This window comes from Carassius auratus, chromosome 44, assembly GCF_003368295.1.
Source record: "Carassius auratus strain Wakin chromosome 44, ASM336829v1, whole genome shotgun sequence".
NCBI lineage: Eukaryota > Metazoa > Chordata > Actinopteri > Cypriniformes > Cyprinidae > Carassius > Carassius auratus.
In genome coordinates this window covers 5230413-5247681 of record NC_039286.1, presented here as the reverse complement: position 1 = coordinate 5247681, position 17269 = coordinate 5230413, and the positions used below count along the sequence as shown (strand labels likewise).

General features: G+C 37.6%; 1 protein-coding gene across 1 annotated transcript in view; it reads left to right on the top strand.

The window, feature by feature from the left end:
* Positions 1-17269, top strand: part of LOC113062235 (exostosin-1b-like) — a 73984-nt gene that overhangs the window by 54835 nt on the left and 1880 nt on the right. Inside the window, exons 2-9 of the mRNA XM_026231944.1 lie at positions 1287-1380; positions 2759-2866; positions 4011-4130; positions 6467-6599; positions 8680-8798; positions 12197-12292; positions 14852-14941; positions 16610-16770. Coding sequence (XP_026087729.1) covers positions 1287-1380; positions 2759-2866; positions 4011-4130; positions 6467-6599; positions 8680-8798; positions 12197-12292; positions 14852-14941; positions 16610-16770 — 921 coding nt within the window. The remainder of the gene's footprint in view (positions 1-1286; positions 1381-2758; positions 2867-4010; positions 4131-6466; positions 6600-8679; positions 8799-12196; positions 12293-14851; positions 14942-16609; positions 16771-17269) is intronic.

The window sequence follows — 17269 nt, the reverse complement described above, 5'->3', positions numbered from 1 at the left end:
TGAGCTGAGAAGGCAAAAGGCACAGCTGTTCTGGAGTCAGCAAGATCATCACAAGGCAGAAAATGGAAGCATGTGGAAGTCAGCGTCGCACAACCTTCACCTTAGATGCTCACCAGTAAATGATGAATGATTTTCTGCCTGATAAATAACTGCCTGCTCCTTTAACCTCGAGACCTCTCTGAAGATGTATGTTTTACATGCGCGCATGAGAGGACGGGCTGCCATCTGTGTCAGTGTGCTTGCCCTGAGCTCAGACACAGGGGCAGAGAGAAGACAGTGTCGTTGATATGGGAAAAACATGGCTGTGTCTTCTCAAGCATTTGAACGTGTGCACACTGTTTGTTTCTGCACACACACAAACGCGCACACACATATAAATTAGTGTTGGGCAACAATAATAATTTTTTAAATCGCAATTAATTGCATTATGCACAAAACTAATAATGCATTCAAAAGTAGTGTATTGTGCACTTTTGTTTTTCAGTCCAACTGCTACACTTGATGGGTGGGTAGAGACTCGTGTCACAAAGCCTGGTTCGTTTGACTAGTGTGATCATTTTGTTTAGCAGTCCCTGGCTTGGTTGGAAGAGGTGGGCCAGAGCACGGTTCAGTTATATATAGATCAGTGAGTGTGAACGCAAACCGCGCCAGAGTGCAGATCCTCTGATGTGTGCTGCATGATTGCATGAATATTTCTGAGCGGCAAAAAACGATAGAACTGTAAAGCTATATATTATGTGTTACCGAGTCCCATTCGACTCAAAATAATAAACCACAAAGTTAACAAAATGATTCACTCCACTGTGTTGAGCAAGTGTGCTTCTCTGCTGTCTTCACGTGCTATCGAAAACTTCCTACTTCATGATTACGAGCTTGCTGCATTCTTTTCTGTAAAAAAAACAGTGGACAGTGGTTTGTGAATGCGGATTCTTAGCCTAAATAATTAGATCTGGAGCATCCCCTCCTGTGACCCATGATTTGTCCATATGTGTATTCAGAGCCAGTGAGCAACAGATTTTCATAATAATAAAACACGGCCTTAACGAGCAATAAAATAATTGTCGGCGTTAATCAATGAATGCGTTAATGCGATAATAACACATTAAAGTTAATATATATATGGCTCATAAATGTGCAGGGGCAGGTGTCACAAGCTCACTACCCAGCACATCTGATCACTCTGTACTGCTCACTGGAAGACAGTGGGAGAGAGGGAGACTGGAGAAAATGGCATTTTAAATCAAAGATGTCATTTGTATTATTCATGTGTGTGTGTTTTTGTGCAGATATGACTATCGGGAAATGCTGCACAATTCCACCTTCTGCCTGGTTCCTCGAGGACGGCGACTGGGATCCTTTCGCTTCCTGGAGGCTCTGCAGGTGCGCACACATTTCAGTCGACATCTTTTTCTGTTTTTTTTTTTTTCTTCGGTTTCATTTCCTTTTAATTTCATATAGTTTTTATTTCCTTACCTTTTCATCTCTGATTTTTCCCCGATGTTGTCTCTCTTTCCCCATTTCCTTCTGTACTTCTTTATTTCTTCCTTCCTGCAATACTTTTCATTCTGCACTCCGTATATCCTTCCTTCTTCCTTCTCCAAGTCCATTCTTTTTTTTCCATTCTTCCTTACTTTCTTCCACCCTTCCTTTCATACTCTGATCTTTTCTTATACACTTCTCATCACTCACATCCTTCCACCCTTCGTTTTTTCATTGTTCTTTTTCTGACTTTTTTCTGTTCTTCTCTAAATCCTTCAAGTTTTTTTCTTCCTCCATTCTTTACGTCTGTCCTTCCTTCTGCACTTACGTCCTACTGAACTTTCTTTCTTACATTCTTTGATCCATCCTTCTCTCTCTAAATCCTGTCAACCTCATACATTCTTCCGTCTTTCCCTCCTTCCTTGATTATTTTCACCCTTCCTTCTATTCTCTGATCCTTTTTTGTACACTTACTACTACTTTGTGCAAATCAAAGTTGAAAACCTTAATGTCACTAATTATTACTGCATACTAACTCTGTCCCTTCTTGTAACCTTTTGCATGTTAATTAAAACATTAGTTGGCCCATTTATTAAATTTTCTATTTTTGATGAACAATTATCACCCCAAGTGATTTTTAAAAGATGTTTGAAGAGATTTTATCATAAGGATGTTTTCAGAAATGTGGCCCTCTGAGCACTGTGAAAATTCCAGGTGCACACATACATCACCCGCACCTCTTCACTTTTGAAGCACAGACTGTCTTCCCCTGAGCGTGTGTGTGTGTGTGTGTGTGTGACCACTAGAGCTGAAGCCCTGCGGCACTCGTGCTCAGCTGAAACCTTTATGACCTCTTGAGTGGCAGGTCCTCATTACGTCCAACACAACAGCTGCTCATCCCTCTATTTCTACACATCTCCCGCTCTTCAAAAGAACCTCACTGTTCATTCCTCTTCTCTGTTTTATCGTTTTCCCCCACAACCTACATATTTTCTCTCTCCCTTTCTATATTTACTGTCATATGTGTAACTGTATAAGTGAATTAGATGTTGATCTGTAGGCGTCTGTATGCTAGACTCTTCGAGTCAGTCTCAGTTACAAAGCTAATGGCTGTTCTGGCATTCAGTAGAAGCAATTTAATATGCATCCCATTGTGTTTGTTCTCTTTTTTTATTTATCTGTGTTTTCTCTTAGTGCTGTCCTGTAATCAAAACACTGCACACATGACTCACACTGTGACCGCATCGCTCTGTCTGTGTGTGTTTCTGTGTGTTTGTAGGCGGCCTGTGTGCCGGTCATGCTGAGTAACGGTTGGGAACTCCCCTTCTCAGAGGTCATCGACTGGAACACGGCTGCTGTGATCGGGGACGAGAGGCTCCTGCTGCAGGTCTGAAATCCGTTGTGTTTTTATTACATTTCTCCTAGAATCTCTTTTGTATTCTGCCCAAATACTTTAAAAGTGGTGCCAGACATTGGGGCTGAAGTCAGCTTGGTTAGAGCTTTTAGACCTCCTCAGACGGTTAAGAAGGTTAATTGTATTCAAAATCACCTAAAATGGTTTATCCCAAATTAGTGATTTCCATACAGATGTACATGTATCCCAGAGACGTTCAAAGATTTCCTTTGTTAAAGAGAAATCCTGTTATCATTTATTCATGCTCCTATCATTCCAAAGCTGTATGACTGACTGACTTCAAAATATCTTCATGTGATGAAGACAACATTTTCAGTTTTGGGTGAACCGTCTCTTGAACAGGGGAAATCCTGGAGCTTCACAGGAATTGTGCCTAAATGATTATTATATTAAGGCTTTAAAACATTCAAAAGATTAAAGTATTCACAATTAATCCTGTGATCTTTTTAGTTTTTTTTTTTTTTTTTTTTTTTTTTTGTAGAATGAAAAAATAATTTGGGTTTGCTCAGAGGGAATATCAAAAAAAAAATTACTTTACAAGCTTAGATGGTAATTTCATACAAAAACTGCAAATTACATTTGTTAAACCTCCCTTCTGGACTCACTTATAAATAAATGTACCATTAAGGTCTTTCTCAGAAAAGGTTTTATGATGATTGTTTCTTGAACTGTATTAATTATAATGATTAATGATATTCAATATGTCTTTAGATTTATGCACATTTGTGTTGAAGAAGAGGGATATACTGATGGGATTGAGACAGAACAGGTTGAAAACACTAGTTAGAATTGGATCGTGATTAACATTTTTGGTCGTGGATCAAGATTCCTCTCAAATGAAGGATGTTGATCCAGGACGTCCTACTTGGCTGAAACACATTGTTTGCTTTAAAACACTGTTTGAGCTGGTTTGGCCGTCTTAGTCTGGTATGATCTAGTTTTAAGATTCAGATTATTTAGGGTTATATGTGTTTGATTTGCAGTATGAGAAGCCACTGAAATTATGTTCACCTCATATACCTCTTGTTCCATTTGTTCTGTTCATACATACCCTCTCTAGCAGCAGGATGCTGATTTATCTCTCTCTCTCTCTCTCTCTCTCTCCCCCCCGGTGCAGATCCCGTCCACTGTGCGCTCCATTCATCAGGATAAGATTCTGGCTCTGCGACAGCAAACGCAGTTCTTGTGGGAGGCCTACTTCTCGTCTGTGGAGAAGATTGTGCTCACCACTCTAGAAGTAAGCAATGACTGTTCAGTCATGCCGTCTCCTGCTGTCTTTCACAAACACACACACACACACACACACACACACACTCGCTCTCATTCCACAGCTGTGACACTCACAAGAGCTGCTCCAGACACACAAGCTGGCTTCAAATATTTTGACAAAGTGTAGAATTAGGATGATTTATTAGGCGTTGTGCTAAGTGCGTACACATTCACATGCCTGGTTTAATTCTGTACGTGCCCTTTATCAGTGTCTGGGAAATGATGCATGTCCTTGGTTCAATGACCTCTTCTTAGAGTTATTAGCTTGACTAGCATTTGGCTAGACACAGAGTTCAGATACAGTGACCATAAAAGTAATTGAAATGCTTTTGTGCTTTTTTTTGGCACTGTTATATATGAAATATATTCTGTAAGAAGCTTTGTTAGTGTAACTACTTCCCCTGCTGCTTAGATCGACATGCCATTGCGGTCAATGTTTAACAACTGACAGTTTCATATAATGCATGAGCTTCTGCAATCAACAAATCACAACAATTAACCCCAGAAGACTATGAGCTAGTGACAGAGCTGTCAGAGCCCCCCCCCCCCCAACCTCCCACTGCATGGGTAGAGCGTCACTGCAATTACAGCTAGCATCCGAAGAGTTGCCTTCATCCGCTGCCCTCCATTTGGAAGATTGCGGCCATCCTGTTGCGAGATTGAGTCGTCAATCACATCTTCAGTCGCTAAAAGGGAGGACTTTTAGCTGAGCAAGAGGAACGGCCTTTCATCAGCCGTTCAGATTGGGTTTTTAAGATGACAGGTGGGGTACTGCAAGGTTGAAAGACCACGGCTTAATCTCAATGCTGGTGTCAAATGGTTATTTACTGAAAACACAGGGGAAACTCTCAAACTTGTGCGTTATATTGGTTACCTCAGATTACATTTTATAATATAATATTATAATATAATATTGTTCAGTTAGGGATCTGATCTGTAAGATTTCATGTTTTTTAAAGGGCTGCATTTGTTTGCTAAAATACTTTTAAAGCGATATTGTGAAATATTATTACAATTTTAAATAAGTATTTTCTATTTCCGTATATTTAAAAATGTAATTTATTCTTGTGCTACTCATTACTCCAATCTTCAGCGTTGCATGATCCTTCAGAAATTATTCTAATATGCTGATTTGGTGCTTAAACATTTTTTATTATTATCAATGTTCAATATTTTTGTGGTTCAACCTTTTTTCAGGTTCTTTTGATGAATACAAGTTCAAAAGAACAGCATTTATTAGAAACATTATAAATATCTCTGCTGTCACTTTGGATCATTTTAAAGCATCCTTGCAGGATAAAAAAAATAATTTCTTAAATGATCCCAAACTTTTCGACAGTAGCGTATGTTACACTATATTATGCCATTTTAATGAACGTATAATTCTTGAATATGACACAACAAAATATTGATGGTTTAAAACATATATTTGTCAAACTATAACACTCACACAAAATTTAGTGAATCTGTTTGGTACTGCTAAATTACACACTTCACCTTGAACGCCTCATGTTTCTGTACAATATTAATTGAACGCTTCGATTCGTGAAGATTCCTCTATTTAGTCATGCATGATTAGTCCTAATTACCATTATTTATGCCAAACGAGTTAATCTTCCCCATTCACCTTCACACCTGAACTGATTGTGCAGCTGTGATTCTGTCTATAGAAAATATCTGTATTTGTGTTCGAAATGAATATTTGTGTGCGGTGGAGGTTGTCTGTTGAATCTCACTATCTTACATCTGATCAATGCACTCCAGATGCTGACTTTTGTCATTTGAATTAATAAAAGCCTCCAGGCTGGAATAAAGAAGCTACGATGAAGACACAATCTCTGAGACATCCAGCTTGTGTGAAACCTCATTCCAGTTGCCAACGATTAGGCTGTCACTAAGCCAAGCCACTTTCACACCAAAGGGGCACAATATAAACCAAAGACGACGACGATGACAAAAAAGCCTATCAGTCTTTGTCTCTTTTTACAGCAGCCATTCATCGCTTAGAGCCTCACTCATGGCCAGAGAAGCAATTTTGCTTGTCTTAATGTTGGGCCATCTGATTGGCACGACGAGGATGGTGAAATCGCTGGAGCGTTTGATCATTTGTATCATAGTTTATAGACCCAGAGCTGCACCTCAATTTGAAGTTTTATTTTGAAACATTAATTTTACCCTTTAGCAAAGACTTCTCCAAATGACAACTTCACAGCTCTCATGATTGGGGAATTTAGCTGGAATCATTTGCGATTTTCACAGGCTGTAATGCCGGCTGTTTTTTTGTTTGGTTACCTGTTTGTGTAGATCATAGAGGACCGAGTGCTCCAGCAGACCTCCAGGAGCAATCTGATGTGGAACAGTCATCCCGGTGGACTTTTTACACTGCCCCAGTACTCATCCTACCTGGGCGACTTCCCTTTCTTCTACGCCGAACTTGGTAATTAGACAATCATCTTCTTTATAGCGCACAGTTTTTCCAAAAGCTGTTTCTAAAATTGCTCTTCTTTTCCCTATAGTGCACTATTTGGAGGTTTGCCATTTTTCGTAGTGTTGTCCAAATTCTGAGTGAACAACTTCATAGAGATTTCTGAGGAACAAATATTCACTATTAATTCCTCAATAGGAGTATATTGAGTTTTTCCTCAATATACTCCTAATTTGCTGCTTAATAATAGTTAGTAAGGTATTTGTTAAGTTTGGGTAAGGGATGGATTAAAGGATCAAAAATATGGTCACACAGAATAAGGCATTAATATTTGATTTATAAGTACTAATATTTGGCCAATATACTAGTAAAATGCATGCTACTAAACAGCAATCTGATTTGCAAAGTAAATGTACTTAAACTGAGTAATAAACATAAACAGAATAAAGATTTATTTTCATCATGCCCTCCATGAACCCAAACCACAAAGCTGATGATGTTTAGTTGCAAATCATGTATAATAAATATTGTCATCCTTATTTTCCAAAGTAAGGTACATGTTAGATTGGGGATGGGCGATATATCGCATGTGATTGTCACGCGCATTTCGTCAGTAAAGCCGGTTCCCTGATGGAGCGGCATTTAATAGACAGAGCCGTAGATCACTGACAAACTACGCAATATCGCGTTCATTATCGAAGGCGATTCATCTGCGATAATGAACGTGATTCATCTGTGATAATGAACGTGATATTGGGTAGCATGTCAGTGATCTACGGCTCTGTCTATTAAATGCTGCTCCATTTGAAAGCAAGTGATGGCGATTTACCACTAATCAGGGAACCGGCTTTACTGACGAAATGCGCATGACAATCACATGCGATATATCGCCCATCCCTATGTTAGATAAAGTAATATAAAATACAGGAGCAGCATTTCCTTCTGATTTCGCTTGCTAGTTTGTGTTGATTTACATTTATACTGTATGTAACATTTACTGTATAGTGAACAAGCAAGTGATTTTGGACAGAGCAAAAGTCTGTCTGACTTTAATAGTGTGACATCCCTTTCTCCTAAACTTTCAGAAACTAGTCCTGCTTGACGTTTTGAGGTTATGTTCAAAAGTTTCTGGAATTAATGAGCTTTCTAAGAAATGACAGACAGCCATTATGGGACTTTCGGATCCTCTTTCATCTTTTAGAGACGTGGGTCTTGTCATAGCCAAGTTTGTGACTAGCCTCATTCAAAACCCAAGCTGCGTTGTCTCTGGTTCTCTCCTTTGTAATCATCTGATTTGTTTTTAAACACCCTCTCCTGCCATCTCTTAATTGCAGAGGTGTCTTGATATCCAAAAAGTGACAACCATTGTACAACGTGATAGATTATGGACCAGCCCTGTGTAATTGGATTGCAAAATCCATATTCTCAATCTAAAGTTATGCATCGTCACAGCTGCTAATGCAGCCCACGCATGCCTCTAACTTAGACTTCACTGCTTGTCAGGCCAGTCAGTATGAAGCCGCTGATTGAGCACCTCTTGTTATTGGGAAAAATTAAAATAAATGTGGTAACCAATGAGAATTATCATCTTGTATCTATGCAAGAATTATCATGTTGGATTGTCCAATATAACATGGTTAGTTATTTCGAGATGGTGCCAACTGTCTGTTTTATTGTCTCGTGGGCAAAGCGGACAATAGACGAAAATAGTGCTGCATCTATTGAGAAATTAAAAACAATGTGCATTGTAATTAAACATGAAGTCTATTTAAAAACCGTTAAGCATGGATTATTATCTCCCATTAAATCCTGCATTACTCATACCACTAAATCATTGTACTTGAAGTGTTTTATTGATATGCGGCAAACTCACGAGATCTGCACAGATTTCTGTAGAAAGCTTCAACTAATCTGAGCTCGACTCTTTGGAAAATATTAAATACACAATTTTTTATCAAATATAAATTTGTATTATTAGATATTTTTACAAGTTTTACAAAATTTCAATAAATTCAACAGAATATATGTTTTGTCTGATTACGGTTCCTATTGTCTTATGGTCTTTCAAACTAATTCTCTCTCTTATTTTTAGGGATCAAGCCGAATCCCAAGTTCACTGCTGTTATCCATGCCGTCACACCCCTGGTTTCTCAGTCTCAGCCTATTCTCAAGCTCCTCGTCTCAGTGGCAAGGTCCCAGTACTGTGCTCAGGTAACATCCACTTCTTTTGCTGGCTTATTAATTTATTAAAACAATGGCAAATTATTGCAATATGTACCAGTATTTGCTGAAAAAAAAAAGTACCCAATTAAGAAGATTTAGAGACGAAACCTGGCTTTAGTACCTTTAAAAAATTAACTTAATTAAATTCAGTATTTCAACATGTATTACTTTGTTTAATCAGTTGCACTAAATTAGTGGTTCACAACCAGTGGGTCTCGACAGACTTCCAGGGGCTCTGCAGGATGATTTAAAAGTATTTAAATGAATAAAATAATATTATATAATTAAACAGTCAAACTAATCTAAACTGAAATGCTTCATAAAAATCTATATCTCTTGTTCTTCTGGAAGAACACGCAGTTCTTAATCTCAAAATGAATCCTGGTTAATCAGTTTAATATATAAATAATTTCAGTTTCTGTTAATATAAAAAATTCTATAAAGAAGATGAAATAACTGCATTAAATTGACTGCCCTGCTATAATTCCTATAATGATTTAAAAAAAAAAAACATCTGCATCAGAATCGAAGTTGACTGCTGTTTTTAACATGAACTAGTTACTTAGTTAAATCCTGACTGCTCGAGGCTTCCCATTAGACTGATATCTGAACTTCAGGAAATGGTGAAATTGATGCAACTTGATCTGATGAGGACACAGAGCGATGTTGTTTTCCTCTTGAAGATGAGTGGATATCTCTCGATGTTAAAAGCCATTTGAAGCAGGATACTTTCAGTGCATCTGGACGACTCGTCTCTGCCGCCCCCTCGCTTTACACCCCTCTTAAACCTCGGCGACTTAACCAGAGCCCAGCAGCCCATGCGTTTCCATGGCTCCACATCCACTTCTGAAGTGTTTACCACCCTGGGAACCAATACTTATTGATTCCTCTCTAAGGTGCAGGAGAGAGAGAGGGGGACTAGTGGGGGGAGGAGAATGAGGAGGAGAGGTGGGGAGTTAAATGCAACGTGTCCCCACTGACTGGTATAACAGAAGTCTTAATTATCATTTTAAGAGGTCTTAAATTGGCTTTTTTTGTGTATTGTAATTAAATGTGCAGTGCTGCATCGGTGCAGTTCAGTCAATGAATACTGCACATTGATGCAGAGTGATTTCTTATGATGTATGTTTTATCTCTGATCGTTTTCAGTGAGCAGCTGGAGTTTGTATAACATAAACATTTTGAAAATGGAGTCCAGATATATTTTGGGCTTGTTCGTTTAAAATGTACATTTGTTACTGGTTACTATTAATTTAATACTAATTACTAATTAATTTAATAAAAATTTTAGTTTTTCTCTGGGCTGCCCCATAACAGGAAGGGAGGACTAAATCATTTATTATTATTTGATTTATTTAATCAAAGGTGGGGGCGGCGGGGTAGGCCACATGGTGTGTGTTGTAGCTCATTATATGTTGATATTGTTGGTGTTTATTCAGGAGTAATTGTAATAGTGTGGTGTGTTGAATGTGAGACGCTGTACATCTTGATCCAAGACAATTTTTGATGAAATTCCAACAGTAAATCTGAAATAAAAAAAATACATTTAACACATTCAGGATATGTAGATTTGAATGGTATCTGCACAATAATATTATTTTTCCCTTTTATCATTTCAGCAAAATCCAACATCGGTCAACCTCCAATTTGTATGTATTGACGTACTGGTATTCAAATGTACGGATGTACTCAAATTTCAAATAAAATGTGTATTTTTAAGCTTGCAGTTTAAAAACATGTTTTGCTTAATATAATACATATATTTTACCCTAGCCTGTTTAATTAAGTAAAAGTGATTTTAATTAACAGTATAATGGGTATTTCTGGACATACATTATTAATTAAGGTAAAAAGTTTATTCAAATCGAGCAGTCTGTGAATTAAACGACAAGTAAACTGGACAACTGGAATAAATTAGGCTTGCTTTGAGTTCAATACATTTCTTAGTGGATGATAACATACATTTTTTGAAGACTAAATTGGTTATCTAAGCTAACATTTGTATGATTCTCCGTGAACGCAGTTTATATTATCAAAAAGTCCAACCTTCATGCTTAGTTTTGTTTCTAAGAGTTGAAGCGGTTTAATTGCGTCTCTGATCTGATTCTAGATTGTAGAATACTTGGAGGCCTCCTGATCCTCCTGCATGTAATATCATTAGACAGTCAAGCTTTCATTTATTGTTCTGCTCCGTGGTTTGAGTCTGAATGACTCTGCGATTAGGAGTTAATGAAATGAAAGATGCGGTTAAGTAAAAGGCTTGATGGTTGTTTATATCACCAGCGCATTAAAACAGGATTTTAAAATCAGTGCATTAATGTAGTACTAATAATGTAATAATGATTCTCATCGAGCCTGCATCATGTCCCGATGCCATTGCCAATGGATTTATGAACAACAAAAAGTGCCCTGAAAACTCAAATGTATGTAAAAAAATATATATATATATGTATATATTTTTCATGTAAATATTTTCTATTTAAATATTTTCTAGAAATACATTTTTAAAAATTCCTATTTAGGTATTATCATTAATATTATTATTTATTTTTTGTTATTAGGGAAAGTTAAACCTGATCAGCAAACCTAAGTCTTTACCCAATTTAACTTTCATGCCTTTATTGCTTTTCTGTCGGCTTATTCGGTGTGTGTGCATATTCTCATTTATATGCATTTGTTTTTCTTGTGGGTTTTTAAAACTTTCTTATAGTCTATCAGTGTTTTGTTGTGCATGTAAATGTGCCTCAAAGTGTGATTTCAAATACTGGAGTGCTCTTAATGAGTTATTTAACCCCGCTCTGTGAACTGACTGACTTCTAAATCACAGACACTCTCTGAGAGGAAGAGCCCCTCTTAAAATGATCCGCATGAAACATTTATGAGTGCTAACATAAAACCAGAGCCAGTCACTTCAGCCGGAGGTGTAATCACTCAAGACACTTGAAAGTGACAAAACCAAATGAATATTACAAAAAAATAAATAACTCACGGCTATGACAAGCTGTAAACTGAAACTGACATTGCATCCCAAACTTGCGACATTCCGGGCTAATGCTGAAACCAGATAGACAATTACAAAAACCTCACAGAGTGAAAGCCCTGAGACGTTTCAATGTGGCATGTTCGGCATTCACTACATACGTTTGCTCTGTTTAAGTGTGGCTTTTTAATGAAGTATGACTGTGTATGAAAGTATGGAATACAGTATATTATGGTTTGTATAATTTATTTTCTTTGGAAAGAAACAAGCGACTGGCGACTGGATCTGAATTTAGTCTTCTGACCCGAGGCCTCAGTAAAAGAAATGTACTTTAATTCAAAAGAATGCATAGTTTTGAAAATTGCTTTGTGTTTCTGATCTCTCTTTCTTTCTGTTTTTTTCTCAGATAATTGTATTGTGGAATTGTGACAAGCCTTTACCTGCCAAGCATCGGTGGCCGGCCACCTCCGTTCCCGTTATTGTAATTGAAGGAGAGAACAAGGTGATATATGGTTTCTTTGAGATTTCAATAAGGTTTCCCAAGTTGTTTTGGCAAATTACATTATGATAGTTTTGGATGTGTCTCAAAGTCTAAAAATAAATGCATGCAACTTTGTGAATTCTGGTTTTAATGTATACACTCCAGTTCCAAAGGTTGGAGATTTAAAAAAAATATATATGTATATATTATAATTTTATTCATAGAGGCACCTTAAATTTATTAAAAGTAACAGGCAATACTTCTATAGTGATACAAAAAAAACTTTTTCTAATAAAAGCTGTTCTTGTGAACTTTCTTTTCATCAGAGTATTATATAACATGTATCTCAGATGCCACCAAAATATTATGCATCAACATTTTCATTTACATTTAGTCATTTAACAGATGTTTTTATCCAGAGCGACTTACGAATGAGGACAATAGAAGCAATTAAAACCAGCAAAAGTGCAATAATATGAAAGCACTGTGACAAGTCTCTGTTAGCCTAACGCAGTACACGTAGCATACACGTTATAATAAATATAAAGAAAACAAGAAGATAGAATAGAAAAAGAATAGAGAATGCTAGTGTTAGAGGCCTTTTCTTTAAAGAAAACTAGTAAAAATAGAAATAAAAGAGAGTGTAAATGTTAGAGGGTCAATGGTTCCTCCAGGAGGGAATAGTTAATGTAAAAGTTGCATGCATATTAACATACTGGCTGTTTTTACTTATAAATCACATATTCTGCATCACCATATTCATCCCTAATCCTATCCCATACCTAAAGTTAACAACTACCTTACTAACTGTTAATAAGCTGCAAATTAGGAGTTTACTGAGGCAAATGTAGTTATTGTTTGTTAATGACAAGAATTGGATTCAGCGTTACTGGATCATGTGGCACTGAAGACTGGCGTAATGGCTGCTGAAATGAGATTGTAAAATAGAAAAATGGTGATTTTTAATTTTTACTAGTGTTTGACAGTATTCATGTATTTTTGATTGAATAAATGCAGCCTTGGTGAGCATAAGAAAATTCTTTCTTGAAAATAAATGGTAGTGTATGTGTGATGTTTTTCATTGGTAATGAAGGTTATTGCCCTGATTAAAGTATTGTGACTATATTTATATGTATTGCAGTTAAAATATTAGTGACACAACACGGCATCCTGTACTTTCATAGTTGCTCATAGGGTTTGTTTGGATGTTTCTGTGGAACAGAGAGGGACTGTGAGTGTGAGTGTTGTTTCCCAGTGTTTGGAGCAGAGAGGGATTCGTTTTCCTCTGGCTCAGGGAAGAGAGCAGTGAAGTAGTGCCAGGCAGCCTGTGGTTTGAAGGCTTGTGGCTGTCTTGTTTACTGAGTGGTGTGTGTGTGTGTGTGTGTGTGTGTGTGTGTGTGTGTGTGTGTGTGTGTGTGTGCTAGCTGACAGCTCTTTTAAACCATGATTGACAGCCTGGTCCCATGCCTCACTGAAGTGTTGCTTTGGACATTTTCCTTATTAATTAAAAACTCCCATTTCTACAGTATTTGAGATCCTACAGAGAACACTGTGCCTTTCAGACTCACTTCCTGTGATACAGCTGTGCTGCACTGGATTACATTAAGGACTGCATGAAACAACATGAATGACTTATTGAGAATTGCTTTAATTTTGTTGAAGCGTAATATTCCAAGGAAAATTATATAAGGCTGAACTTGATTTTAGCCACCGGGATTTGATTGGATAGTGAAAAACAATTGTGTAATTTTGTGAATATTACATTTTCCAGTCCAATCAAGCTGACTTACATCAACGGGAAAGTAAGTCCAAGGCAGAGAATATTTTAACAAAAGATACATTTTTGAAATGTTTTTATCCTTTTAAAAATAAATAAATAAATAAAATTATATATATAGAAAATGGAATCTAGTTGAAACATGACTCGACTCAGTTTTCAAACTTGATTCTGAGGTACGGCTCTATGGCGTCTGTGGATTTGAAGGAGAGCGATGTGAGACTTCCAGCGTTAGATTTAATCCTGACTTCACAGGGCCATCGCTCACCTGCACATTCCTCATCTTTCACCTTCATATTGTGGTTGTGGCTTTCTCGAAGTGCAGATTGTATGTGGAGTGTTCCCTGCGGGCACTGCTGGCAGACTGCTTGCGTGTCTCAGGGGGATTTACAATGGGAAGCACGTTTGAATTATTTCCTGTTTAGTTGTGCTTTTAGACACCGTCGTCTTTTGGGGTATTCATGACTCAGTTTGCCACTTCCTGATACTGTTTTGACGTTTAGTGTTATTGGGGCTTTATTTGTCCATATGTGTTTTGACAGAAGTTTAATTAAATGTTTGTATGTGTGTCCATGTTTCTGAAGCACTGTGAGGGGTTGTGTATGGGTGGCCGGTTGTTGTATGCATCTGTGACAGGAATTCAATCTGTGTCTTGTTTTGTACATTCCACATCAGCCACACATGCACAATAGTAACCAAATATTTAGAGTTTAATCCAAACAGAGAAAAATATGAAGAGAGGCATACACGCTTTGTCTGAAGTATTAAGAGAAAATCTGTACATATTTACTTTGTCTCTGTAGGTCATGAGCAGTCGGTTTCAGCCCTATGACAGTATCATCAGCGATGCAGTGTTAAGTCTGGATGAGGACACGGTGTTGTCGACCACTGAGGTATGGACTCTCTCTCTGACTCACACATCAGCAGTGATGAAGGTGACTGCCGTCCTGAGCTCTGTTAGCCTGCTGAAGACTGCGCTTCCTCCTGCAAAGTTTCTTTTTGCATTTTCTATCACTATTCATGGCTGTAAATGTCATCTTTAATCTTTGCCGTTTTCTGGGGTCTTCCACTTTTAGCTTGGTCTAAGCGATTTTAAAGACACATTTAATGCAGTTATAGCTATGATGTTAATTTAAAAAGATTTGATTTGGAACCATCAAAGCTGATTGAAATGTCATCTGTAAACGTGTGTTTAGATTGAAACTGATTAGTCCCTTTTATGGGAAAGGTTTATCAGGGTTTGTTTTTTGATGTTTTTCTCATTATTAATTAAACAAACCAAGATGTTACATTGAATGAAATTGATTTATTTTAATCATGTACATTTAATTAACATAGTTAACATCAAAACTCAACAAGTATAATGACATTAATGAGTAAAACACCAATAATCAGTGATGGACATATGTACTTTAAATCCATGAAGTAGTACTCATGTTATTTATTGAATTATTACAGATCTACATTACATATTATATTTAAGTGTGTGTGTGTGTGTATTATATATATTTGCTGTCTTGGGGTCATTTACATTTAGCTACAGTACAGTAGCCAGACTACGCTGAAAGGTTCAGACAGATGAAAAAGATTTTGGTGGAAGATAACTTGAATAACAACATAAGCGTGCCTCAGGGAACAAGACTGCTCTTTCCCCAGACTTATATTGAAAATTACATCCATTGCAGCTAACAATAGGCTAGATGTTAGATCCATAACCCTTTAGCTCCTTAAAGTGAAAGACACCTTATCGTTTGAGCAGGGTTGTGATCCCTCCCTCCTCACTCAGCCGCTCTCGGCTTAAATCCCCAACCTTTCAGCTGGCAGTGCAGATTTGGCTTCCACCCCCCATAATCAGCTCAGCATGGCCTCTTCAGCCCTCGGTTCCTCCCTCTCTCAGCTTCTTTCAGTCCCCTACATTATGCACTGTACGCCAGTGAGAAATGGCCATCCCTTATCAGAGGCAGCAGAGTCGGTGTGAGCACACACAGCTGATGTCAACCTCCTAGACCTGTCTTCCCACCTGTGTCTTGGTTTTTTTCTTCCTGAAATGGATATCTTTAATCATGTGTTATCTTGACCACACTGCAGAGAAACTCCAATTACTCTTTCTTTCTTGAACTCTCCCTCCCATAAAAACCCATTTGTGTAGCTGGAGACTTGGGCATCACATGTGAGGCGGATGTACTGCTGGTGGGGTTACGCCAAGGTTTCACTGTATATAGTTAGTCTGTGTGGGTGTGTATGTGTGTGTGTGTGTGTGTGTTGTTCAATTCACTGCTGACTTGAGATCCAGCTGAGGCTCCGCCACTGACACTTTTGATATGTTTCAGTAATTATTTGTTTAAATGCTTTGATCTTTGAAAAAGGAGGGCATCTTCTCAGCCTGCAGCTTTGAAAGTGTGTTTTTATGTGTGTGTGTGGTTGTGTGTGTCGTTGTGTCTGGATTTTGTCATGAGAGAGCCTTCATGCCACCATCCTCGATTCTTTATTCCTTGTTTTTAACTCTTTATAGCACTGGTTTGGCGAGTAACTTCTAACTTGAGATCAACGTTGCCTTGCAGGTGGACTTTGCCTTCACAGTGTGGCAGAGTTTCCCTGAGAGAATTGTGGGATATCCTGCCCGCAGTCATTTCTGGGACAATAATAAGGAGCGCTGGGGTTACACCTCTAAATGGACCAATGACTATTCCATGGTTCTCACCGGAGCTGCCATTTACCACAGGTACTGCATCTGGAAATAGCTGCTTCACTGGGAAGAAATGAGGGCAGTGCCTTCCTGTTACATTCTAATTGCGCACGTGTATTTCTACTGCATAAGGGTGAATATACACCGCCATTCAATGGTTCGGGTTCATTTTTTGCCAGAAAAGTAAACTTATTCAGTAATGATGCATTAAATTGATCGAAAGTGAAAGACTTTATTTCAAATAAATGCTGTACTTTTGAAACGTATATTCATTCAAGAATTCATACAAGAATACGTGTTTTCTATTCTCAACATTGATAAGAAATGTAGAATGATTTCTGAAAGATCATGTGACTCTACATGTTAGATCATGTGATAGGTCGAGTAAATGCTTATTGAAATTCATTAAATAATTCATACTCGAGTGATATGCTGGTTATGTCCAAAATTAAAAGCAGTGACATCACAAATGTACATAATTGTAGACTTCTCAAAATGTTACCATTTGCGATAATTAAACCAGGCGGATTTTTGT